At 42.5% G+C, this 26,057-nt stretch overlaps 1 protein-coding gene across 3 annotated transcripts in view; it reads left to right on the forward strand.

The window, feature by feature from the left end:
* The window catches only part of itpa (inosine triphosphatase (nucleoside triphosphate pyrophosphatase)), a 37,604-nt gene extending 11,917 nt beyond the window's left edge, over positions 1–25,687 (forward strand). For all 3 annotated transcript variants that reach the window (XM_069937741.1, XM_069937743.1, XM_069937742.1), the window contains 4 exons: positions 10,383–10,414; positions 22,672–22,787; positions 25,226–25,302; positions 25,423–25,687. In XM_069937741.1, the coding sequence (XP_069793842.1) occupies positions 10,383–10,414; positions 22,672–22,787; positions 25,226–25,302; positions 25,423–25,555 (358 nt within the window). In that variant the 3' untranslated portion in view covers positions 25,556–25,687. The remainder of the gene's footprint in view (positions 1–10,382; positions 10,415–22,671; positions 22,788–25,225; positions 25,303–25,422) is intronic.
* The last annotated feature ends 370 nt before the right edge of the window (positions 25,688–26,057 follow it).

Consider the following 26,057-nt stretch of genomic DNA (forward strand, 5'->3'; position numbering starts at 1 on the left):
TCATAGGACCCATCAACAAGACATTAATAACCAAATCCAACATGCAGTCATGCTTGAAACAAAAGTAACTGCAGTAAATATAGAAGTGGGTCGTTACTCTGGGGAGATGGTTTGTGAAGAGTTTCTTTTTACATCTGGTGATCTATACCTATGTTCAGATTATTTTTTAAACAGAAATGAGTTGGTGACATTTCTCTCAAGCAGCATGGTTTAATTAGTGTGGTAGGTTTCTGACTAGAGCACAGGATGAGGAGGCTCAGTACTAATTCATGAATTGGGAGTGCATACAAAATCCAATGCAATTCTCTTTTATTTAGACAGATCAATAAGAAAGATGAGTCAGCATAAAGGAGGGAGATTGAAAACTTGGCTGAATGGTGCGCCAATAATAACCTTGCCCCCATTGTCACCAAAACCAAGGCGGTGATTGTTGACTTCAGGAAGGGAAAACCAGAGGTCTACAATCCAGTGATCATTGGGGGATCAGTGGTGGAGAGGATGAGCAAAGTTCTTGGGAGTCACTATTTCAGAGGATCTTTCTTAGACCCAGCACATTAATGGCATCATGAAGAAAGCACGTCTGCACCTTTACTTCCTCAGGAGTTTGCAAGGTTTGGTATGACTTTGGGAACACTGGTGAATTTCTACAGATGTGTGGTGGAAAGTGTGCTGACTGGGTGCATATTGAATGGGGACACCAATACCTCCAAGAGAAGAGCCCTGCGAAAAGTAGTGGACACAGCCCAAGATGTCACAGGCAAACCCCTTCCCACCATCGAGAACATCTACGGGGTGCTGTTGGAGACCAGCAGCAATCTTCAAGGATCCACATTACCCATTACTCTGTTCTTGTTGCTGCCATCAGGAAAGAGGTATAGGTGCCACAAGACTCACACCACCAGGTTCAGAAACAGCTGCTACCCCTCCACCATCAGACTCCTCAACAACAAACTCAATCAGGGACATTCATTTAAGGACACTTTCTTTTATACTTTAATCTTTGGGTTTTTTTCCCCCCTCTCCTCTCTGTATTGCACAGTTGTCTATGTTTGTTTCTTTGGTTCATGTGTACATTGTGTACAGATTTTTTTTGCACTACCAGTAAGTGATAATTCTGTCTGTCCTGCAGGAAACTGAATCTCAGGATTGTATGTGACATCATGTATGTACTCATGACTAAATCTGAATCTGAAATCTAATCCATAGCAACTCCCATATCTCTTTCTTGCAACAATTTTTCAAAAGCAATATAGCTCAGTCCTTCAGACCAGGGTAATCTCCTGAACAGATTATAATTGCCCAAAAACAGTGGGGGAGAAACACTCAAAACTTTCTCCCTTCGTTTGGTCAGGGTTCTTAAAATTTTCAACTCTTCCTGAGAGTGCATGGCCTGCTGTGAATGCTGAAGTTTGCACAGAGAGACAGATCAGATCGATGGTCTTTGGTGCTGGTTGGATGGGTGCCTGGCATCAAAGAAAGGTGATGATTGCTTGTGGATAATGGCTGATTTGCCTGGAGATGGCAAAAGAGGCAGTGTGAAAAAAAATGCTGGAGCAGTAGGATGCAGAACATACAGGAGCTGCTGGAAATCTAAAAGGTAGTGAGTTGAAGTGCAGCAACTAATCAAGAAAGCAAATAGGATGCTGCAAAAGGGACTGAATTTAAAAGCAGCAAGGTTCTACTGCAACAGGGCACTGGGAAGGCAGAATCTGGAGTACTGCATGCACTTCTGGTCTCCTTACTTGAGAACAGATATGCAAAGTAGTGAGGAGGAGGTTCACCAGGTTAATTTCAGAAAGGATGTGGGTTAACTGTTGAGGGTTGAGTTGCCTGGGACTATATTCATTGGAATTTTGAAGGATGAAAGGAGTGCTTATGGAAAGAATAGACAAAATACAAGCAGGGAGGTTGTTTCCACTGGCAGCTGAGATTAGAGCTACAAGATGTAGCATCAAGAATCAGAGGAGTGGATTTAAGACAGATGAGGAGGAACTGTTTATACCAAAGAGTCATGAATCTGGAATTCACTGCCAAAAGAAGCAGTAGAGGCTGTCTTTGTAATGCCTCATAAAACAAGAAAAGCTGCAGATGTTGGGGTCGAGTGCAGTGCACTAAAGTGCTGGAGAAACTTGGCAGTTCATGCAGCATCCAGAGAAGGTAAACAGCAGTCTGACACACCTGGTGAAGGGCTCTGGTCTGAAATCTCCACTGCCTTTCACTTCCTCTGAATGCTGTGTTACCTGCTAAGTTTCTCCAGCATTTTTGTTAACTGCACTGCCATGCCCACCCATTGTCTGTTAGAAGGCATTGTATATTTGGAGAAACCAGAGATTTTATTCTGTTGAAGGGGAGGTTCATTTGGGCTCAACAGAATAAAATGTATCTCATTATGTTATGTAATCTTGGGTAATGTTGAATATGGCTAAATTGGCTTTTATTGGACACCTCTCAACTCCTGTCCTATCCATGTTCAATTATGGTCTATTGCCTATGCTCTGCACCCTGTCCTTCCCTCCTCTCCCAGTGCTTTTCTTCAGGAAGAATGGTTCAGGCCTATATCTGTACCTCTTGTGGAAGCTACGTGACCTGCTATGTTCCTCCAGAATTTGTGTCTCTTTACTTCAATCACAGTGCCTGCAGACTTGTATTTCATTGAGTTTCATTGGAGTATTTGTAATATTACACACTACTGAACATCGCCACTAGGTGACAGAAGTCTCATACCCTATGCACACCACTGCTTTAGTTCACTGTTTAAAAGAAAATGCCCACACAGGCATGGTGTAGCAGCTGCTACAATGCAGAAAACACCACTGAATTTGATGCGGTTTCCAGTAGAACTGTTTATTTGAATTTCGCGCGCACCCCTTTAAGGCCAACGGGAGTTCTGCCCTGCACAGCGGTGACGTCATCCCATTGCCTGGGGCGCAAGCTGTGGCCTAAGCCACGAGGTAATGTGCAAGCCCCAATGGTGCCATTTTCTGCAGCTGTCCCGCCAGTGCAGCGGTACAGAGATGTACGCTGCCACAATGGTTGACATCAAAAGTAATTGCACTCCAGTTGGAAGACACTAACTACAGCAGAAATGGTCTATTCCAGAATATCAGTTATAAGGAAGAATGAGTTGGTTTGAAGGGATTAGCATAAAAATGTTTTTGCATTTCCAAAGCTCAGTCAGTGAAGTGCATGATTGTCGAGGAACTTGAATCAAACATATGTTGAAGTTCTTCTGGTTTTGCATTTGTGCTGAATCTGTAGAATTTCAGTCAGGACTTCAGAATGATCTGCAGCCCTATGACAGTGGCCTAGAGCTGCCAAATCACACATGTGGTCTCCTGACAGGAGCACAATGGAGTATATGGAAGAATGAAAAATCTAATCACTATGTTCAAAAGGTTAAAAGTGGAAGATGCAAAGACATGCGTCTGTTGAATGCTTTGAAAATATGGGAAAATGCTTTCTTAAAATTACTGCAAGACTATTTGGGGAGGGAGGGGAGTTATATAAATTGAGAGCCATGTTGCCTGCCCAACCCCCCACCCCCAAATATTTGTGTGCTCAGACAATGGGAGGGATATCAAGCATGTAGTAAGAAAGCAAATAAATGGAATTGAGCCTCCAGAAACCATGATCTGGTCGAATGAGACAGGATGTGTGGTGCTGGAATGTCAAGTGCAAGTTGATGTACTGGAGCAGGCTGTGGTTTAATAGGCTGCAGGATAACTGGTGAACAGCTTTGTAGATGAAAGTGCTCAAGAAACTCAGCAGATCCTGCAGTGTTCATAGGAAGCAAAGGTAAAACCAATGCTTTGGTATGAGGAATGGCTATGATTGAGATTGGTGTGCAAAGCCCTTTGTTTCTTCCTTGAGAACAGACCCAACCAGTCCCCCTCCCTCACCACTCTCCTCCAACTAGTAGAACTCATTCTCAATAACTTCTCCTTTGACTCATCCCATTTTCTCCGTCAAAGGAGTAGCCATGGGTTCCCACATGGATCCCAGCTATGCCTGCCTTTTAGTTGGCTATGTGGAGCAAGCCCACACAGGCAAGCCTCCTCAACTCTTCCTCCACTACATCGATTGCCTTGGTGCTGTGTCATGCACTCATGATGAGCTTGTCAACTTTATCCACTTTGCTGTTAACTTTCACCTGATCTCAAGTTCTCTTGGTCCATCTCTGGCAAAACTCTCCCTTTCTCGACCTCTCTCTTTCCATGTCGGAAACAAACTCTTGACATTTTTTTTACAAACCCATCAATTCTCACAGTTTTCTCAGCTACACCTCTTCACACCTTGTAAGGATTCTCTCAATTTCTCCATCACGTCTGCTCCCAGGATGAGGTGTTCCATTCCAGATCATTCAAGATGTCCTCCTTCGAAAAAACATGGTTTCTCCTCTACGACCATTTGCTCAGCTCTTACCTGCATCTCCTCTCTTTGCGCAACAAGGACACGATTCTCCTTGTCTTTACCTACCACCCCAGCAGCCTCCGCATCCAATGTATTTTGCATCTGTAAGCTGCCACCTACAATGTGATCCCACCACCTTCCCTTTTCCTTCCCGCTCTGACTTTCTCTTTCCCTATCCCTCTGCCTCCTTTTCCTCATTCTCTTCCCTCCTCATTTGGAGAGTTATCCCCTCCCCCTATCACTTTGCAGGTTTTGTCTCTTCTGACCTCCCATCCATATCAACCTGTGATCTTTTGCTTGTTGGCCTGTATCAATTCACAGGACCATAAGAGTGGCAGAGAGGATCACTGGACTCTCCCTCTCTTCCCACCCCTCCCTCGTCGACGTGATCTACTGAGACCATTTTCTGAAGAGGGTGCACAAAATCGTTGAGGACCCCTTCCACCCTGCACACAGCATCTTTCATCTGCTCCTGTCGGGGAAGAGATGCAGGAGCCAGGACCACCAGACTGAGGAACAGCTTCTCCACACGGCATTGAGAAGGGTGAACGACCAAAGGAACTGCTCACACTAACCATCCGAGACTCCCATATGCACAAAACAAAATTTATTTATTTATTCACAGAGATAAAATACTTGTTCTGCATATGTATTGTTTGTCTGTAAATGTTTTATATCCGGTAGTGTGTCTGCATGTTTTGGACTAGGGACCGAGGAATGCTGCTTTGTTGGGTGGTACTTGTACTATCAGATGACAATAAACTTGTCTTGACTTGCTCCTCCTCAGCTCCTTCTTTCCCTTCATAATTTTATTCAATTTGCTACTGCTTTTTGCTCATACCTTGATGAAGGGCTCAGGCTGGAAATGTTGGTTATATATCAAGTTAAAGTTCAAATTTATCATCAGCTGATTGTACATATACTTGCCTCTCCAGACCATGATGCACACTCCAAAGCCCATAATGCACACTCTTCACATAAATAATCAAAATAAATATATAAATCTTTGGGTTGCTATGCATGGATGTGTGGTATTGTTCATTGGTCTCACAGCCTGTAGGGAGAACTATTCCCTAGTCTGGCAGTTCTGATTTTTATGCTCCTGTACCACCTTCTTGATGGCAGTGGGTTAAAGATTCTGTCCACTGGGTGGAAAGGGTCTTTTATAATTCCTTGAGCCCTGTTTAGGCAGCACTCTCAGAAAATGTCATCTATAGAGGAAAGCGAGAACCCAGTGTTTTAAACTCAGCTGTTCTAATGATCCTCTATATAGACCCAGTCTGATGCTTTGCAGCTGCCACAACATACAGTGATGCAGCCAGCCAGGCCACTCTCAACTGTGCTCCTGTAAATGGTTATCAAAATGGAGACTGGTAGCTTCCTGAGAATGTGTATGCTCTGCTGCGCCTTCCTGACGGATAACAAGATGTTGAGCCCAGGATCGATCGTCCCTTATATGCACTCCAAGGAACTTTGTGCTTTCCACTTTCCCCATGATGGAACAGCTGATGTGAATAGTCTTTGCTTAATATGAACACTGCATGCCCTGCTGAGTTTCTCCAGCATTTTTGTGTGTTAAACTACAAATCACAGCATTTGCAGGCTTTCTTGATAAACTCAATTCGGTGAAGAGTGGCTCTTTGATTAATGTATTCCGCAGACCATGGTAAGAAGCATTGACTTCAGGAGAGGGCATTTAGGAGGGGGAGATATCTCGGAGCAAAGTCATACAAAAATGTCTTGGCATGATCACAACTGTAGAGAATGAATGTGCTCACTGGATGATGCTGCTTCCCTACAGTATGACTTGTTGAGGATTTTACATTTCTTTGGACTTGAATGAAATTTAGCATATTCTCTAGTTTTCAAGTCATGGGATGATTTCGAAGGGTGTCCTTAAAATTTTGATGATGATATTGCCAGCATATCCCAAGCTGCCATCCAGCATAACTCACTCTGCTTCTTTGATGCTGTTCTTGTACCCATATGCTAATCAATCCAACTAAAATAGACAGCAATATTTGCACATCCTTCTGTTCATACCTCTCCTACAGTTGGCCTGAGGACAGTCCAGGTTAAAATAAGTTGCAATTAACAAGCAGAGGCTGAAACAAAGATGTGGAATTTGTAGATCCTGGTCTCCATTTGCCTAAAATTACCCTGAGAAGTTGCAGCATCAAACTTTGTATGTAACATTGTTTTTGTCTGTTCTGAAATACTGTTGTCCAGAAAGAGTGAATCAGAGATTTGTACCAGTCCTTTATTGGGGAACCCATCACTGCCCAATGAAATTAGCAGAGGAACAGATTTCTGTGTATTGTACATTGGCAAGAAAATGGACCAAACAGGAAACACCAGACTGTTCTTCCCATGCCACTGTGTAGGTCATAACACATCATTCTTGTCACAGCTACATTGATCAATTGTTCTTGCCCATGCCTTTTATGCTCCAAAACAGCTTGAGGCAGTTTAATTTCAGTGTGTGTATGAATAATTCAAACGTGAAGGTGAGTTGTGTTGCAAACAATGCAAATAAAAACCACCTTAATATTTCTTCCCCAATCTATCAAGACTCGGATGTGGAAGTTCAAAGAGAGGTTATTCTCTTGCACTGTACCTTCTCTATACTGTGCACTGTACGTGTCCCCAGCAAACGTTAAAAAAGCAGGGTGCTTCTGCATAGTGATTCAGTTTCCTAAATGCACATCCTGCCCACTGGGTCTGTTCCGTCTGTCAGCTGCTTTGTGATTTTCTTTCTTGCATGAATTTCCAAAATTAATGCAGTGATTGACATGCGAGGTAAATTTACATGCAGTATGAATTTGCAAGAAGTAAAGCTCTTTTCCACTCCCCCACCCCATCCCATGAATGTGCTCTGAGTCTGTGCAGATCCCAGAGAGAAAATAGCAATGACACCCAGTGCCTGAAACCCCATGACCCTTAGATTCTCTCTACTGTTGTCTCCAGCTTCCTGCTTCACTGGCCAATCGGAAGATTGTTTTTATTTTGAGCCCAATTTTCTGTGGTTCAGATTTAATGCAGAAAAAATGATGAGCTGTTTTTCAATCTACATCAATCATCCTATCAGCTAATTACCTGGGGAGTTCTATTGAGTTTATTGGCATTTGTTTCTACAAAAAAAACATGGTGGAATCTGTGTTTCTCATTTTAAGATTGGGGTTTAAGTTTCAATGCTGATCTAATTTACAGTTACTAAAACGTGGAAGTGTGTTTACCAAACCCTAAACTAACTACTACACATCTAAAATATGCATGATTGTGCATCAGAGGCACTTGATTTGGATTAATAATTAGGAGGTAGGGAAGTTTAAAGTGGTGGGTGAAAAAAATAAAACTACTTTAAATGGAATTGCCTGGCATTGAAGAGTTGAGAATCTGAGTGTGCTACAGATTGAAACTTGTCACCTGTGTAGATTAAAGGGAACGGTCAATCAAGTGTCAGTCTTCCAAGAGCACCATAGATATTTTCATGGCCAATCCCATCACATTTAAACAGTTACCAAAGATTTTTTAAAGCAAAAAATTCACAGAAGTGTTGATGTTTAATTTAACAACCTTTTTTTTTAGCTAAACTTCAAAAGACAGAACACTGCTTGCTTTTGGTGTGATGTGCTCAGTTTAATGTTGGCACTCATGGAATGCTGCATGTTCATTTCTTGGGCACCCCATCCATTGAGGTACTAAAGGAGTGCTGCACTGTTAGAGATCCCTCTTTTTGACCAATAGTCAACCAAGCTTCCATCTGTGGAATTAAAAGTTGTCATACCCCTTTCAAAGAAGGAGGAGGTGATAGGGAATTCTAGTATTCTCCAATACTTGACTCCCACTCAACATCACTTAGTCAACCAGATGATCAAATAAGGATCTAATTTGTTGTTTGTAGAATTATTGCTGCATTTCTTAAATCATAAAAGTGATTTCTTTCATGGTTGTAAGATTGACTTGAACTTGCTACTTAACAGCATTGTAGAGGGCCTTCAACACAATCAATTTGTGGAAGTAGTTCATTATTATCTCCTTAAGGGAAATCTAGGGAATTGCAATACCCACCAGGGCCTGTTACAAATCATCTTTTTGATGATTTGAAAACTTTCAATTGGTTAGGCAAGTGATCTTAAGGACAGGCCAATGGCCAAAACAAAAATATCACAGATGGTGGAAATATTCAGCAGATCAGACAATGTAAATGGAAACTGTGACAGAGTTGAAGCTTCAGAGTTCAATACCACATGTAGCATCAATTTGTCAAAACATAAATTGTCTTCTCTCCTTACAGATGCTTACCTGTGATGTATTTTTATCATTTACTAATATTATTTTTGCAACTTCAAGTTTTCCCTGTTGTGACAGAGTATTTAGAGGTGATTTGGGAGGAATTGTTAGAGCAGCTGGCACACACACATTTTAAAACACAGAATATTTGCAGGACTCTTGCAGAATGCTTTTTGCAGGAGGCAACAAAGTATGGACAGCAGCTTGCCTGGGAGAGCATGTGATCTTTGCAGGGAGAGGAGAACCCTTTTGCTCTCAGAGAGGGAGGGTGTGAAACAGAGAGAGGAGACAGAAATCAGTTCCAGAAGGACAAAGCTGGCAAACTTTCGAAGGCTGCCTGGTCAAAGGAGAAGACTGACCGTGTGAAAGGGAACCTGAAAGAAAGAGGATCATCTAAGAACCCTGAAGGGGGCAAGTTTCGTCAGCAAGACTGGTTGAGAAGGAATCAGTTGTGAATGTCCTGGAAAAGGAACCTCTCTGAAAACCAGCAAGAACCCTCCTGAGTGGTAACCATTTGCCTGTTAAGCACCAAAGCCTGGTGAACTTTGTTAATGCTAACTTCTGTGCACAGTACAAGAATTGCCTGCAACCAGTGAGATTGGACTGTGATCCAAAGAACTTTTCTAATCTTAAATAGACATTATACACACCCGCGCTTAGTATTAGAGGGGGGATTAAGTAGTTAAGTAGGTTAAGTAATAAGTTAAAGTTCAGTTCTGTTTTCTTGTTCAATTATAATTAAAAACTACTTTTGTTTAAGAACCCTGTGTTATAGTGCAAATCTATTGCTGCGAGTTTCTGGGGTCCTCTGGACTCCATAACACGGTAAAGTTGTATAGTCTTAGAGTTGTACTGCACAGAAAGGGTCCCTTTGGCCCACCACATCCATGCAAATTTTTTAGACTATCTTCTCTAATCTCACTTGCCTGCACAAAGTCTGTATCCTTCTGTGACTTGTCCATTTAAGTGCCTGTCTAAATGTCTCTTAATTATAGTGATTGCATGTGATCCTACCTTCCACTCTGGCAGTGCCTTCCAGATATCAATCACTCTTTTTGGGAGCATGGCATTTTATTTTATCAATATTAGCATTTAAGAAGTTGGATACGTATATGGATAGGACAGGAATGGAGGGTTACGGGTTGAGTGTAGGTCAGTGGAGTTAGATGGGAGAAAGTGTTTGGCATGGACTAGAAGGGCCAAGTTGGGCTGTTTCTATGCTGTAATTGTTATGTGGTTATATATAGCTGCGAAAAGAGGCCATTCAGCTTCTGGTTTACTCTGGTATTCAACTACACCACATCTGAACTGCACCAAGCTCCAATACCATGTCCCTAGAAACCAATGGAAGCTCCATTTATCCCAGGCTCTTCACATTTTAACCCAGGAGTGGGAGGAGTGAAATGTAGACTGTGAAAGTGACCATCTTTTTATATGACTAAATTTCATTTACATTTACAAAATGGACATCTAACTCCCCAGAAGGCCTAAAACTTGTATTTATTTGCTGAAGCTACAGAATTTCTCTGAGGTAGGCTGAAAACGATGAAAAGCTACTTAATTGTAACCTGTTGGAACCAGTGATAGTGTATAATATATACATTGAGAGAGAAAGAGGAGTTATGATTTTGCAATAATAAATAACAGACCTTATTTTTCTTCCTTCCATCACCTTCCAGAAAATGGTTCCTGTCAAAGTTGCATCCTGAAGGTGAGCTACTTAATAACTTCACTGCAATTTACAAGCATATAACATAATGCATAAGAAGGTAATGACAATTATGGGCCATTGGATTTAGAAGTGGTCAACAATCTGTCTCTTTATCTGAAGAGTTCAAAAGATTGAAAGTCTTTGAGTCATGGAAAAATTTTCTATTGCTTTTTATTCGTTTGAATGATTAAAGATGGTATTTGTCCAAACATAATTTAGGCACAAAATAAAGCCACAATCGGAGCCGCTCAAGATTCCTCTCCAGTAAGATCCACCATTCAGTTGCATCATTGCCAAAAATCAATATTTTTCCTCTCCATTCACGCATTTGAAAATTACATCAATGTCCAAAGATCTCGTGACCTCAGTCTTGAATATACATATTATCTGATCATCCTTGGTGCTCTCGGATGGAGAATTCCAAAGAGGCACAATCCTCTGAGAGAACCTTAAACATCCTGAGGCTTTGTATCCTTGTTTATAATTCTTCAGTCAAGGAGCAACTTCTCAAGTCTCCTCTTTATGCCTTTTGTACGTTAAAGTGAGGCCTTCTCATTATTTTAACCTCGTGGAAAAGATGGTCCCAATTCTGCTGAATCCTTTCTCGCACATATCCCAGTAATCCATTGAGTGAACACTTGTTTCACTATCAGATTTATTTTTTTCCTAATTACTTCTAGTTATGCACCATTTAGAGGTTCAAATGATAACAGTCATCACTGTCCAGAATCCACTCGAATCCATGTGCATCCACTGGTCCCGGAACCTTCTTGAGCACAAATGTTTCCTGCGGAGTTCAGTTATGTGCAGTGTTCCAGGTCTACAAATCAGACTAACATTTGCTTCAAGTATAGGAGTTGAGATGTTACAGCAAAGTTGTATAAGACATTTGTGAGGCCAAATTTGGAGTATTGTGTGCAATTTTGGCCACCTAACTACAGGAAAGATATCAATAAGATGGAAAGAGTGCAGAGTAGATTTACTAGGATGTTGCCCGTGAAGTGCCAGTTAATGAAGTAGACAAAGATGATGTAGTCAAACAATAATCATGGCTTTTATTAGCAGAAACTAATAATGAAAGACAATGGGTGCCTACACAGTTATACCCAAGGGGAGTGCCCTTAGTGGTAGAGATAATACACGGCCAATGTCAGTAAGGCAAGGCTAGCCAAAAGGAAGACTGACACCTCAGCAGAGATTCACCACAGTCTTCCCCCGGCAGAAGAAGGGTTAAAATCAAAGGGACAGCTGCTAGGTAAAAACTTAAGTAAGCAATTTAAAGCAAGCAATACATTGATACCATAAATGGCATTGAGAACTCACTAACAGCCAAAACCAGGCCAGTATCTAGCAGAGCAATCAGAATATAATGAGATGTTTATGAATACTGCAGCCTCTCGGGTTGTTTATGGATATGAGTGGATTTTCTAATTGGGACAGGTGCAGGCTTTGCAACCTTGGGAGCTGGCTGTGTATTACAATTCCTGGATCTGTATTGTGGGAAGGTCGGATGTCTGGACCTGCTCCAGAATTGCCAGCGTGAGGCAGTGGGACCTCAGCATGACCACCTGAATGCTTACTAGGGGTCACAGGCTGGAGGAGGTGAGTCCAACCTCTCAGAATCATTCCGAGTAGGGGTGTGAGGTAGGGGTGAACCAGGCAGGACCAGATCTCTTAGGAGTACAGTGTCCATGCTCGCGTCTGGGAATTTAACATGAGCATAATTGGGGTGAGTGTGCAGTAGCTGAACTGGTTGGACTAGAGGGTCCATTTTACACATCCGAGAGTGTCTCTTCAGCAGTATGGTTCCAGGCTCAGATAGACAGTCTGGCCAGTCCATAACAGCTCCTGATTTACTAGGAAAAGCAAACATACATTCATGACACATGTTGCAGTATACAATAAAGACCGAATAGAATGTAGTGCTTCAGGCAGCACCTCCTGCCACCGGGTAACAGGGTAACCATGTGTCTTTAACGTAAGGTTGACAGTCTTCCAGACTGTAGCGTTAGCCCCTTTGACCTGCCCATTGCCCTGTGGGTTGTAGCTCGTGGTACGGCTGGTGGCAATTCCCTTTAGTAGCAGGGCTTGGCGCAGTTCAGCGCTCATGAATGCTGAGCCTCTGTCTGTATGAATGTAACTGGGAAAACCAAAAGTACTGAAAATTCTGTCAAGTGCCTTAATGACAAATGCTGTCGCAACATCAGGGCAGGGTATCGCGAAGGGAAACCTTGAATATTCATCGATTATAGTAAGGAAATGTACATTTTTGTTGTTGGAACGTAACGGCCCTTTAAAATCTAGGCTAATCTTCTCAAAAGGTCGGGTTGCCTTGATGAGAGTGGCCTCTGGAGCTTTGAAGTATTGTGGTTTGCATTCTGCGCAAACGGGACAGCTTTTAGTCAGTTTCCTGACTTCTTCCAGGGAGTAAGGAAGGTTGTTAGCCCTTATGTAGTGGAAGAATCTTGTGACCCCTGGGCGGCACAATCTGCTATGGATCTCCTTTAGTCCCTCAAGGTGAGCATCAGCAGCAGATCATGACAATGCGTCAGAGGGATCATTTAACCTGCCCGGTCTGTACTGGATCTCATAATTATAAGTTGAGAGTTCTATTCGCCAATGAGCCATCTTATCGTTTTTGATTTTACTTTTGTGTTTAGTACTAAAAATGCAGGCTACAGATTTCTGATCAGTGATCAGGGTAAATTTTCTGCTGGCTAGAAAATGTCTCCAGTAGCGAACAGCTTTAATGATGGCCTGGGTGGCTTTTTCAATGGCAGGATGTTTAAGTTCAGGTCCGTGTAACGTGCGGGAGAAGAATGCCACTGGTCTGTCCTTTTGATTAAGGGTTCCTACCAAAGCACAATCTGAGGCATCAGTTTCCACTTGGAACGGGACACCCTCGTCAATGGACGAGAGTGCAGCTTTGGCAATATCAGCTTTAATTCTCTCGAAAGCTTTCAAACCTACTGGAGAGAGAGGGAAAGATTTTGTGTCAAACAGAGGGCGTGTTTTCGTAGTGTCTTCATGTACCCATTTGCAGTAGTAGGAAAAGAATCCCATATACCTTTTAAGGGCTTTTGTTGTGTCTGGGGGTGGTAACTTCTTAAGGGGTGTCATTCTTTCAGGATCGGGGTGGATTTCTCCCTTGTAAACAATGTAGCCCAGAATGGATAGCTCTGTTGCGTTGAAAACACATTTGCCCTCATTAAATGTAAGGTTGAGTTCTTTAGCTGTTGCTAGGAATTTCTTTAAGTTGCTGTCGTGTTCAGTCTGGGTTTTCCCACAGATAGTGACATTATCCAGATAGGGAAAAGTACCCTGTAACTCATACATTCTAACGATCTTATCCATCTCCCTCTGAAACACTGACACACTATTAGTGACTCCAAAAGGTACCCTTTTAAACTGGTATAAGCCCCCATCAGCCTCAAAGGTCATATATGGTCGTCCCCTTTTTTAATGGGGATTTGGTGGTAAGCTGCTTTGAGGTCGAAGTGAGGTCGAGTACTCCTTGTATTGTGCTATCTGATTAATTATTTCATTGATGCGTGGTAGGGGGATTAGGCATCCAGGTTAGTGTAACGGTTGATTGTCTGGCTGTAGTCAATAGCCAGTCGTTTCTTAGTGTGATTTTTCACAATTACCACCTGGGCTCACCACGGACTTTTACTGGGTTCAATCACTCCCTCTTTAAGCAATCTCCAGGACTCAGTTTTAATAAACTCATGATCCTCTATGCTGTAAGAACGGCTCTTAGTGGCAATCGAGAGACAGATTACTGAACAGGGAGGGAGCTTTGATCTTTAATGTGGACAGACCGCAGTAACTAGTGTGGGGAATGGCAAGTGTGGGTAGTGGCCCATTGAAATTTAACACTACACTTTTCATTTGAGATTGAATATCCAACCCCAGAAACACAGGAGTGCAGAGCTCAGGCATTACAAAAAGCCAAACATCAGCAAGGCAATGTCCCTTCAAATTTAAAGTAACTTTTCACTTGACCCGTACAGTTTTTGTAAGTTCTCTACAAGCCATCGATATCTTTCGGTTCACTGGATATATCCTCAAATTTAAGGCTTTGGCCACTGTCTCGTGGATGTAGCTGTCAGCACTCCCCGAGTCTATTAAGCAATCGAGAGTCTCACCATTCACCTCCCCCTTCATAGTCGACCGTTCCAGTCCGTAACATCCCCCAAGCTTTAAAGTCAATTGAGCTATCACCGGGGAACTTTGTGTTGATCTCACCTCGCCGTCACTTGAAGCCGATTCAGCCGGCTCGTCTGAAGGTTCCTCCTTTTCACAGTTGTCTTCCATTCCCGCAGCTCCAGGATGAATTTTCTTGGCGCTTCTCTTCTTCTTATCAGTGGGAGTACTTTTCGCCCCACATGCTTTAGCGAAATGGCTGAGTTTCCCACAATAGTTGCAGGTAGCAAATCGAGCCGGACACTTCTGTCTGGTCTGCCAGCTCTTATCACATAAGTAGCATTTGCCAGGGGTTTGCCCTTTTATTTCCTTTGGGGTTCCAGCACTCCTGGATGTTTCCCTTTCGGTTTCTAGCATTTCACTGGACTGCATGGCACTTCTCAGTGTTTTGGCTAGAGTGACTGCTGGTTGTAGGTTCAGGGCTCCGTCTCTGGCAGCCTCTGACGGATGTAACTGGAGTCGATTCCATTGACAAAAGCATCCAGCTTCAAGGCATTGCAGTGTTGTTGCACATTGACTGCCCGGACATCACATTCATTTGCCAGCGAGTCGAGGGCTAGTGCATAGGCAGCATCACTTTCCCTGGGTTTCTGGTGTCTAGTCAGCAATTGGTGTCGAGCAAGCACCAAGTTGTGTGGCGCCGCATAGTAAGCAGTCAGACGTTCCCGGGTTATAGCCAGAATGGTAGCTCCTTGCGTTACGGCTAAAGGGACCTCAACCAGCAGGGAATTCAGGTGGCTTCACTGTATCGCCTCATCGACCACATTGTTTCGAGCCATGTAGTAATCGAAACAAGCAATCCAGTGGTTGAAAATTTCTCTAGCCCTCGGGGCAGACTGGTCGATTGTCAGCCGCTCTGGCTTGACTGCTGCATCCATTCCTGCTAATAAAATTGAAGTGCCAGTTAATGAAGTAGACAAAGACGATGTAGTCAAACAATAATCATGGCTTTTATTAGCAGAAACTAATGGTACAATAATGAAAGACAATGGGTGTCTACACGGTTATACCCAAGGGGAGTGTCTTTAATGGTAGAGATAATACACAGCCAATGTCAGTAAGGCAAGGCTAGCCAAAAGGAAGACTGACAGCTCAGCAGAGATTCACCACAGCCCAGGCTTCAAGAACTGAGTAACAGGGAAAGGTTAAACAGGTTAGGACTTTATTCCCCAGAGCGTAGAAGAACTAAGGGAGATTTGATAGAGATATTTAAAATTATGTGGAGGGTAGGCAATATATTGGTTAAGAGTGAAAGGTGAAAAGTTTAGGGGGAACTTCTTCACACAGAGAGTGGTGGGACTGTGGAATAAGTTGAAATGGTGAATGCAGGATCAATTTTAACATTTAAGAATTTGGACAGGTACATGGAAGGGAGAGGTATGGGGGCTATGGACTGGGTGCAGGCCAGTGGAACTAGGCAAAAAATAAGGTTCAGCACAGATGAGAAGATCCAAAAGGGCCTGTTTATGTGCTATAATGTTCTATGGTTCTAAATTTGAACAGTAAATAGCCTTTCTCTTTTTAAATTTGCAGCTTTTTCATTCTTCCCATGAAAGTGGATAATTTTATATTTCTCAATATACTCCCTATTACTTTGCTGATGTCCTTTTACAGTGTTAGAACATAAAACCACATTAAGCACAATGACAGGCCCTTTGGCCCATTATGTCTGTGATGAACTTGATGTCGAATTAAACTAAACCTCTACTGCTTGCACATGGTACATATCCCTCCATTTCCTTCATTGTCATGTGTCTATCTGAAAACTTCTAATGTGTCTGCTTCCACAACTATCCCTGGCAGCCCATTCCAGGCATCTTTTTTAAAAAAAAATAACTTGTTTGGTACATCATTAAATTCTGTCTGGACCACCCCCACTCATGTGTCCTTTATTACCATGGACAAAAGATTTTGTCTGTTGGCCCCATCTATACCCTTCATGAATTTATAAAATTTCATCAGGTCTCCCCTCATTCTCTGATCCTCATTCTAGAGAATACAATCCAAGTTTGTCCAATATCTCCTTTATAGCCTGTAATCTACAATCCAGGCATTATCCTGGTAAGTCATAGATTCTCAAGGTGGGGCGTGGGGGCTTAAGAATATGGGGCATAGGAATATTTTGGGAGATGGTTTGAAAAAATTAACTCATTCTGTTGCTGTGAAAGATGTGTCTTGACAACACTGTCAGTGCAACACAATTGTGGTAACTTCCAAGTAAAATCACTTGGTTCTTTTTATTTTCAAAACATGTTTTTGCTCTTCTGATGTTTCTCTATTGTTTCTCTTATTTTAATTGTTGTTATCCTTGGATGACATTATAATTATATTTTTTCTGACCGTTCTTATTATCATCCATACCAAATGATCTCATTGGTGATGAGGATTCCAAATTATCTGAACAATCGTGTCTCCATCCATACCCCTTCACTTCCTCAGTTCAGTAGTGAGTGAGACCTATATCTGTATGTATCTTTGTGCACTAGCATATTGTGGCGGGGGGGGGGGGGGGGTCTGCCCCAGGCGCCAGCCTGAAGGGGACGCCAAAATTGGAGAAAAAAAATAGGAACCCCAGAAAGTAAAGCACAAGGCTAGCGCAGTTTTGATGCACTCTGCGAGAAAAAATATCAGAAACTGTGCTGGTGTTTTTTTTTTCATGTTTTTTTTATAGTCAGTATTCTTCCTTTGATTCAATTATTACTTTTATTACATTTTTCAATTCTAAAACATAATAAAATATTGATTAATCTGTTTTAGGGAGCTTGCGCTTACTATTTCAGGGAGCTCACACTTGTATATGCAAAATGAGCAGATCGAGTAAGCAAAAGGTTTGTCAATATTCAGTGGAGTTGTTGAAGTTTGGGTTTATACATGCTGTACACGATGAACATACACCTTTTTGCCTATTTTGCCTATAGACTTTGACAAGTGAATCAATGAAAGCAGGCTGTCTTCTAGAGTTATGCCAAAGGAGTATTTCTGCAAAAAATTTCAGTCAATTCTATTGGTTTGTGGTGGATTATATCATATTTTATATTGTATATGTTTTTGAAGGAAGTAGATTGTGGGGTAGTGTAGGTCACGAACAAAAACAGACACTTCACAAAACATCTCATTTAAAATGCCAGAGCTTTGCTCAAGCCAGACAGTCCAGGCTCCGAGTGCCTTTGCAAAAGCTTTGAAGAATGCGTATAGAGACTTCACAAGTAGGTGTTAACTGGACGTGCTGTGGAATAATGGATTATTGTTTTGAAAGCAACAGATGAATGGACTCTGAAGATTGGGTCTTGTGCCGCAATCTGTCTGGTTGCAGTTTGCTATTCTAAGAAGGATCGTGTGGTTTTGCAAGCAGAGAGAGAGGAGACCAAATAGGCTTTCTGTAAGAGAGAGAGAGAGAGAACTGGTTTCTGCAGTCATAACAAGCTGGCAGCTTGTTGAAACCCCATTTTGAATTTAGCCTGTTGAAAACCCTTGTGGTCCTTACAAGAGGAAGGCAGTTTTCAGCCTTTTCGAATTTCTAAGAATGACTTTCGGACTCAAAAACACAGCCCAAAAGTTCCAGCAACTAATTGACATGGTCATCAGAGACCTCGACTTCATCTTCGTTTACCTAGATGACATCCTCATCCCTAGCCCGGATGTCAGCACCCACAGGACGCACCCTACCTGCCTGTTCGACAGACTGCAGGAGTTCAGGCTCATGGTGAACCTGGCCAAGTGCCAGTTCGGCCTGCAAACAATAGACTTCCTGGGACAGCACATCACCCCAGAGGGCACCACGCCACTACCCAACAAGGTGGAGGCCATTCAGAACTTCCCCAAACCAAACACAACCAAAGGACTACAGATTCCTAGGGATGGTCAATTTCTACCATCGCTTCCTCCTGGGAGAGGCCAACTCATGCAGCCCCTGTTCAGCCTCGTCAAACTTGGTGACAAGATGCTGCAATGGATACTGGAGGCTTTCTATGCCACCAAGTCAGCACTGGAAAAGGCCACTGCACTGGCACACCTGGATCTTGGCCCTCACAATGGATGCTTCCAACAGAGCGGTGGGCATGGTGCTAAACCAATGGGCCAATGAGCACTGGCGACCCTCACCTTCTTTAGTAAGCACCTCCAAACACCAGAGCTCAAATACAGCACACTTGACCGGGAACTGCTGGCCTTGTACCTGGCGATACAGCACTTCTGCTACAAGCTAGTAGGGAGAGTGTTCACCACTTACACAGACCACAAACCGTTGACCTAAGCTCTGAGCAAGGTCTTGGGCCAGTGGTCTGCAAGACAATAATGGCACCTCTCTTACGTATCAGAATTCACCAAGGACATCCACCATGTCGCCCGCAAGGCCAACGTAGTAGCCGATGTACTGTCCCGACTCACTGTCACTGTGACCTTCAGAGGGCATGACCTTGCCCAGCTCACCAAGGACCAGAGGGAGGATGCTGTTGTCCAGGCATACTGGAAGGCCATCATCAGCCTGAAGGTCAGAGATTTCTGCCCCACACCAGGAGAACTGACCCTGCTGTGCGACTCTCCACTGGATCCCCAAGGTCAATCCTACCCAAGAATTATCTCACCCCTCCATAAGGTCCAAGGTCCGCCTGCTCAGACAAGTTTGTATGGCATGGGCTCCGCCGAGACATTACCCTGTGGGCTCAAACCTCCTTACAGTGCCGCACGCCAAGGTGTATCGGCACATCAAAGCCCCCCTACTGACTTTTGAGCCGGCGGAATGCAGGTTTGAACATGTCCACGTCAATGTTGTCAGCCCCTCCCAATGAGCCAAGGTATGAGGTACCTGTTCACGACCATCGACAGATTCACCCGCTGGCTAGAGGCAATACCCATGGCTGTGTGCAACACAGAGATGTGCGCCCAGGCTTTCTGTGCCATCTGGTCGCAGCCGGATCCACCATATGACAGCCTACCATCCCCAAGCAAATGGACTGGTCGAACGATTCCACCGCCTGAAAGCCACATTGAAAGCCCGAATAACCAAGCCAAACTGGATGGATGAGCTCCCGTGGGTACTGGTTGGGATCCGCACAGCACTGAAGGAGGACCTACCATCATAGTCTGCAGAGATGGTATACAGCGCACCACTATCCATCCCAAGGGACTTACATTTCAAACCCCTCGGCCCACAGACAGGCATGTGAGACATCCTGCACAGGCTGAGAGTGCAAGCAGGCAGACAACTCTCCCTGCCACCGTCCAGACGCAGTTCACCACCCAGCCATGTTCCAGTGGATCTGCAGTCCACCCACTATGTTTTTGTATGCAGAGGACAGCAAGGAACCCCCCCCCCCCCACCCTCTACAGTGCCCATATGAAGGCCCCTTCAAGTTGCTGCAGAGAGATGACATGGTGTTCACATTGGAAATTGGCGGCCAACAGGACAGATTCACAGCTGACCTCCTCAAAGTCGTGCACCTGGACTCTGACCAGCTGGCCCTGGACCCCCAGATCAAGTGCAGAGGTAGACCGCCCAGAGAATGTAAGTCAGACCGCTCAGGGAGCAGCAGCGATTCTGAGGGGATGGTGTAGCAGGCCAAGTGACCACACAAGTAAATGGGCCAAATCGCTGCAATAGACAGCCGGTCCAAGATGGTGCTGGCTCCCCTTCACTGCTGAGAAGAAGCCCGCGCCTAGCGCCACGTGTGGGCCAAGGAGCCCTCACTTCCGCGTAGCGGCCAGCCGGCTGGAGAGTGACACCGCAACACAATGATGTCACTTCCGGAAGTCGGAGGGTACATCTCCAGTGGAGATGTCGCACAGCAGGGTGTAAATTATTTATAGCTGGGATCCAGGCAATGAGCCTGGTCATACTCATTCCATCCTGCTCTTATAATGACCCATTTGTTTCCTACTCTTGTTTTCATTTGTTTTTTTTTCATTTTGAGGTACAGCACAATAATGGGCCCTTCTGACCCATGAGTCTGTACTGCTCAAATACATCAATTAACTGATGCAACCTGTATGTTTTTGAGGGTGGGAGGAAATCAAAGCATCTGGAGGAAGCCCAGGCAGGTTACAGATGGAACCTAAACTCCTTATAGATAGCGCCAGAATCAAACCCGGATCGCTGACACTGTAATAGCATGCGTACTAACCACTACTCAAACCCTGTTGCTGAGCTGTTTTCTTGTATTCATGCATCTATGTTAGAGAATTTTCTTTTCTTATGGGCTTACAAGTGGATGCCAGCTAAATCCCAGCTCCTGCTTGAGTAGCACTTGAGCAATTGGAATATCGGAATGGTCTAAGTGGACTGCTTCCCTCCTCAGTTGCAGTGCCCAGATATTCTTGCATAGCCCCATTCTGGCACCTCTCTGTAGTCAACCTGGGTAAGTAGGGGGTATTGGGATATCAAGAGGTTCCATTTCTCCTTCTCCCCCTGCAGGAAGATGCTCAGTGTCTCTCTTTGCCAAGTTAATCTCTTTGGGTCATAGCTCCTTATAGTTTATCCATGCTGATTGAATTAGCTTTCTGGGAAAATCCTATTTCCCTGCATTTTCCCCATACACTGCTTGTCTATATATCTGTCCAAGGGGCTTTCGAATGTTATAATTGTATCCACTTTGAAGGTTTCCTCTGACATCTCGTTCCAGATGTGTCTCATCTTATTCAGAAAAAAATTGTCCCCAAGATCCTTCTTAAATCTCCCATGCGCCCTCTAGTTCTGGAATCATTTATTCAGGGTTTGGGGGGGGGGGACAAAACAAAGACTGGCTGTGCTTCTCATGATTGTAGAGATCTGAGTGATGTCACCGTTCAGCCTCCTAGACCAGGGAGGCTGAAGCCCTCAAATTCTGACAACATCCTGTTGGGGTTCTTCTATGCTATTTCCAAATTCATGACATCCTTCATGAAGCTGGGTGACAGAACTGCACACAGTGTGCAGAATTATGGAGAGAGATCAGTATGAACAGAGCAAAGACAATATTTTGTTAGGTTCATTCAAGAGTCTGATAATTACACAAAGGAACTTGTCCTTGAATCTGGTGATGCATAATCTCACACTCATGAATCTTCCCAATGTGGGGAGTGTGAGAGTTAGAAATCTCAGATTTCCCTATGAAATAGCCAACTGTCCATTGAAGCAGCTTTATAAAGTCTTTCAGACCATCACTTGAACTCTGCAGTAAAATCTTAAACCAGAGGCTCATTACATAACAGTATATGGCTAAAATATATCAACAGACAGTGTTGTGTTTTTTCAGTTTCTCCTTTCTTCCACCCCTGTACGTTTTTTTCCAGACAATTTGCCAACCCACATCCTCCTCCAACAGTGAGGGAGATGATCTATTTCAAAATAATGAGCTGTACAACTTTGTAACAGTTTTCAAGAGGTATTATTCAAATCAAGTACTCCAGCTGCTCAGAAATGAGCCTGAACAGATTGGCTCAAATCCCATACACTGATGGTAAAATAATTGAAACAGTCTTGACTGACTCCTAACTCCAGAAGTCGTGGCCTTGTACCAAAAGATTATTACTGTTTTGTTATAATGAAGCTGATTCTGTGCCAGATTGTCCAGCCCCTTTGTATGTCGCAATGTTCGTTCAGATCAGGGCTGCTTCCCTATCCAATTGTACCTGCTCTGATTCAGTGGCTCTTAATACCCTTGACTAACAAATCCAGCTGAGTCTGGAAGTTTTCAATTGACTTTGCCTCAACAGTTCATTGTTGGTCAAATGCATGTCTCTGAAAGTATGTGACACTGTTGCTTCCTCTTTAAATGCACCAGTTGGTGTAAAGCTGAGCAGTGCAGACTTGGAGCTCCATATCCGCAGAGAGGGTGGTGAATGTACGGACTGGGCAGTAGGAGGAGGTGGTTAAGGCAGATACTAGTACAACTTCGAAGTAAAAAAAAATGTACGGATAGTCATGGAGTGATACGTGCTAAATGCAGGGCTGCGGGACTAGCTAGTGGGACATTTTAGTCGGCATGGGCAAGTTGGGTCAAAAGGCCTGTTTCCATGCTATACGACTTTGTGACAATAACTGCTATTTTTAACTATTTAAGTGCATCTCTTTCCAGGTTTGTATAAGCTGTTGGCAGGCTTTGAAGACAAATCAGCTTATGCACTCTGTACCTTTGCATACAGCACAGGAAATCCAGAAGATCCAGTGAAGCTGTTTCGAGGAAAGACTCTGGTATGTATTAGTAAAGATACAGTGTGAGAAGGCCTGTATTCCCCTTGTAAAACAGTACATCACGTGCCAAACCTCGATGTTTATTGGACAGCTCTTAACCCTGTGGATTTTGCCTGCATCACTTCCCCAAAATTAGAAGATATTGAGGAAGATTTATCTTGTGAATAAATTGACTTTAATTTTAAACAGTGATAGCATTTTTTTTAAAAACCTACAAACCCTGTACATTTGGTGGGGGGGGGGTGGGGGGGGGGTGGGGGGAAGGTGAAGAGTTGTGGAGGAAACCGGAGCACCCATACAGACACAGGGAAACGTGCAAACTCCTTGCAGACAGTGCTAGATTCGAACATGGGTTGCTGGTACTGTAATAGTGTTGCACTAACCATGTCACCCTTACCATGTCACCTTTTCACCAGTTTGTGAAAGCACAACAGAAATGCAAGGTTCTCTTTTTCTTGACAATGGCCATTTGGCACTTTTCAGAAACAGTGACCAGGGACACAATGAGCAGTGACTCCACACAATTGAGCAGCTTTTGCACTCAGTGCTGAAGATGAACAGCACCTGTACCCCTCCAAGATGCAAAAAGTGAAGTTATGTTGATAGTTTACCTCTCATGATACCTCAGCAAAGAACTTGGAAGGATATTAAAATTCAAGTTTTGATGGTTGGACAGCTCTATAATCATCTTTGTATTATTTCTTGACATAGAAGTGGATCCATATCAGGATAAAAATGAGAATTTAACTTTAGACATATGTATTCTGTGCACCACCTTAAATTGCAACAATGTTAAAAAAAATTGGCGATTCATTGATTTATATGTTTTGGGAGTGTCCAAACTGAGAACATTTTTGGAAAGAGATTTTCCAAACTTTATCAAGAATTTTTAAGATTAAATTAGGACCACGCCCTTTGATTGCTGTATTTGGTTTTTCTCTAGTAGAGGATCTATCTCTGTCCTCAAACTAGAAGAAAATCTTAGCTTTTGCTTTGTTGATAACTAGACAAGAAATTTTGATGAGGTGATAAGATAATGTTTCACCCACTCACATTGAATGGTTTCATGATATCATGTCTTATTTAAGTTGGAAAAAATTAGATATATTAATAAAGATGCAAAGTCTAAATTTGATAAGATGTGGGGCCTATTCATGAATTATTATCATAATTTGAGGATTTAAGTGGTGTGGATGCTCCAGGGATTCCCTGCCTGGTGTCTGGGGGTCGTTATTTGATTTATATTTACAATATATATAGATCATCTTGCTTAGAGGGAGGTGGTAGATTAAAAGGGAGTTTTTTTTTCCTTTTTATTATTAAAATAAACAAGTAAAGGGGGTTTAACTATGGACATATAGAACAACATGATCACATCAAAGAAGTATAAAATATCTTATATAAGGGAATTTTACATGTATTCTTTGTATAATTTTTGTATTCAGTATTATTTTTGGACATGGTACAAGTTATGATTTAATTGCTTAATTGTTATAATTATAGAAATTGATGTCCTGAATGAAATAAGTTATGTAATAATTATGTTCATGCCTCTAATTTTCAATTGATATGTAATATATATATGATTTTGATTTGTTATCATTAATATACCTTGAGTAAAGGGTTTTTGTAAACAATAAAAAATTTGGGAAAAAAAGGACATAGAAGTGGAAAATGGAGCAGGGGTAGTTATCAGAAAGATATACTGTTTTCATTTGCTATCAAATTACCAGTTGGAAGTGGAAAAAGGATTGGGAGAACTAATAGAAAGATTTGTGACGGCACTGTTAATATTGCAGTTACCGTAATACTATTACGTGGTAGCGACATGGGTTTGAATCCAGCCATGTCTATAAGGAGTTATATGTTCTTCCCATGAACTGCAAGGGCTTCCTCAGGGTGCTCTGGCTTCCTCCCACCCTGCAAAAACATTGGGTTTGTAGGTTAATTGGGTGGCATAGTCTCATGGGCCAGAAAGGTCTGTTATCAGGCTGTAATTTTAAATTTAAAAAAAAATTAAAATATATTTCTTACCTTTGCTATCAAATTATAGTGTTTGGAAGTATATATATTTGGCTTATTTCTGAAGATGTGGCCCAGCTCAGAAGTGTATATTCTCTCCTCAATAAATTCTCTGGAATTTAAACCTTCCCCATTTCCTATCACACACCAGCTTCAGGTGAGAATACATTTGGGAAAATATAAAGTAGTTCATGACAAAATAGAGACACTAATCTTGTGGCAGGTTTGCATATACGTTTATGAAATTTCACCAATGGAGGAAGGGAGGAGTAAAGTGGCAACAGCCCAGTGACTCTTCCAGGCCTTTCTGGTGGACACAAAGCCACAGATGACAGATTTGAATGAGAAGAACATTAATGGGAAAGTTGTTTTTTATAAATCCCAAAAATGGTTAAATACCCCTTTTTGTTATTTAGGGCAAAATAGTTGCTCCTCGGGGACCCAGAGACTTTGGTTGGGATCCTTGTTTTCAGCCTGACAACTTTGACCAGACGTAAGTACTTAAATGTTTCTCAAGCCAGTAGTTTACTTCTAAATTTGTAATTAGATATTGAGTGAGATTTTTGGAAAAATACATACTGATGATCTTTGTTTCATCCCCTCCTCCCCCCAGATATGCAGAAATGCCAAAGCCAGTGAAGAACTCAATATCCCACCGTTATAAAGCACTTAGTGAATTGGCAGATTATTTTATTGATAAGAATGATTCTTCAAAAAAATCCCACCTAGAGGTGAAAAATCATTAAACACCAGTCTTTCATCTTTTATTGAAGCAAAGTAATGTAATACTTCTCATCAAATGAATGGCAATAAATATTTGGCACTTTTTAGGTATGTGGTGATAAAATGAAGGTATGAATAAAATTTTGTCACCCTGTTTTCTGTTGCCTATTTGATTCTTTCAAATCTTGATTTAATGTTCATTTTCATACTTGTAGCCTCCTGACAAAAGCAAACTAACAAGATGAATTAACTATATGGGTACCATCCTTGCAAAGAATACCAACATTTTCAGTTCCTTACTATTGTGACAGTATATAGATATGTTTTTGGGAGATCAATTGGGGCAGGTTTGTTAAGTGTAGGTCACATACAAACACTTTAAAACAGATCTTATTTAAAATACTGGAGCTCTGCTCATGCTAAACATGTTGGTGCCAAGAGCCTTTGCAAAACTTTGGAGAATACCCAAGAGACTTCACTAATGGATTGTTGTTTACAAAAAGGCAATAGATGAAAGAACTTGTT

The sequence above is a fragment of the Narcine bancroftii genome, chromosome 5 (assembly GCF_036971445.1).
Source record: "Narcine bancroftii isolate sNarBan1 chromosome 5, sNarBan1.hap1, whole genome shotgun sequence".
In the NCBI taxonomy this organism is placed as follows: domain Eukaryota; kingdom Metazoa; phylum Chordata; class Chondrichthyes; order Torpediniformes; family Narcinidae; genus Narcine; species Narcine bancroftii.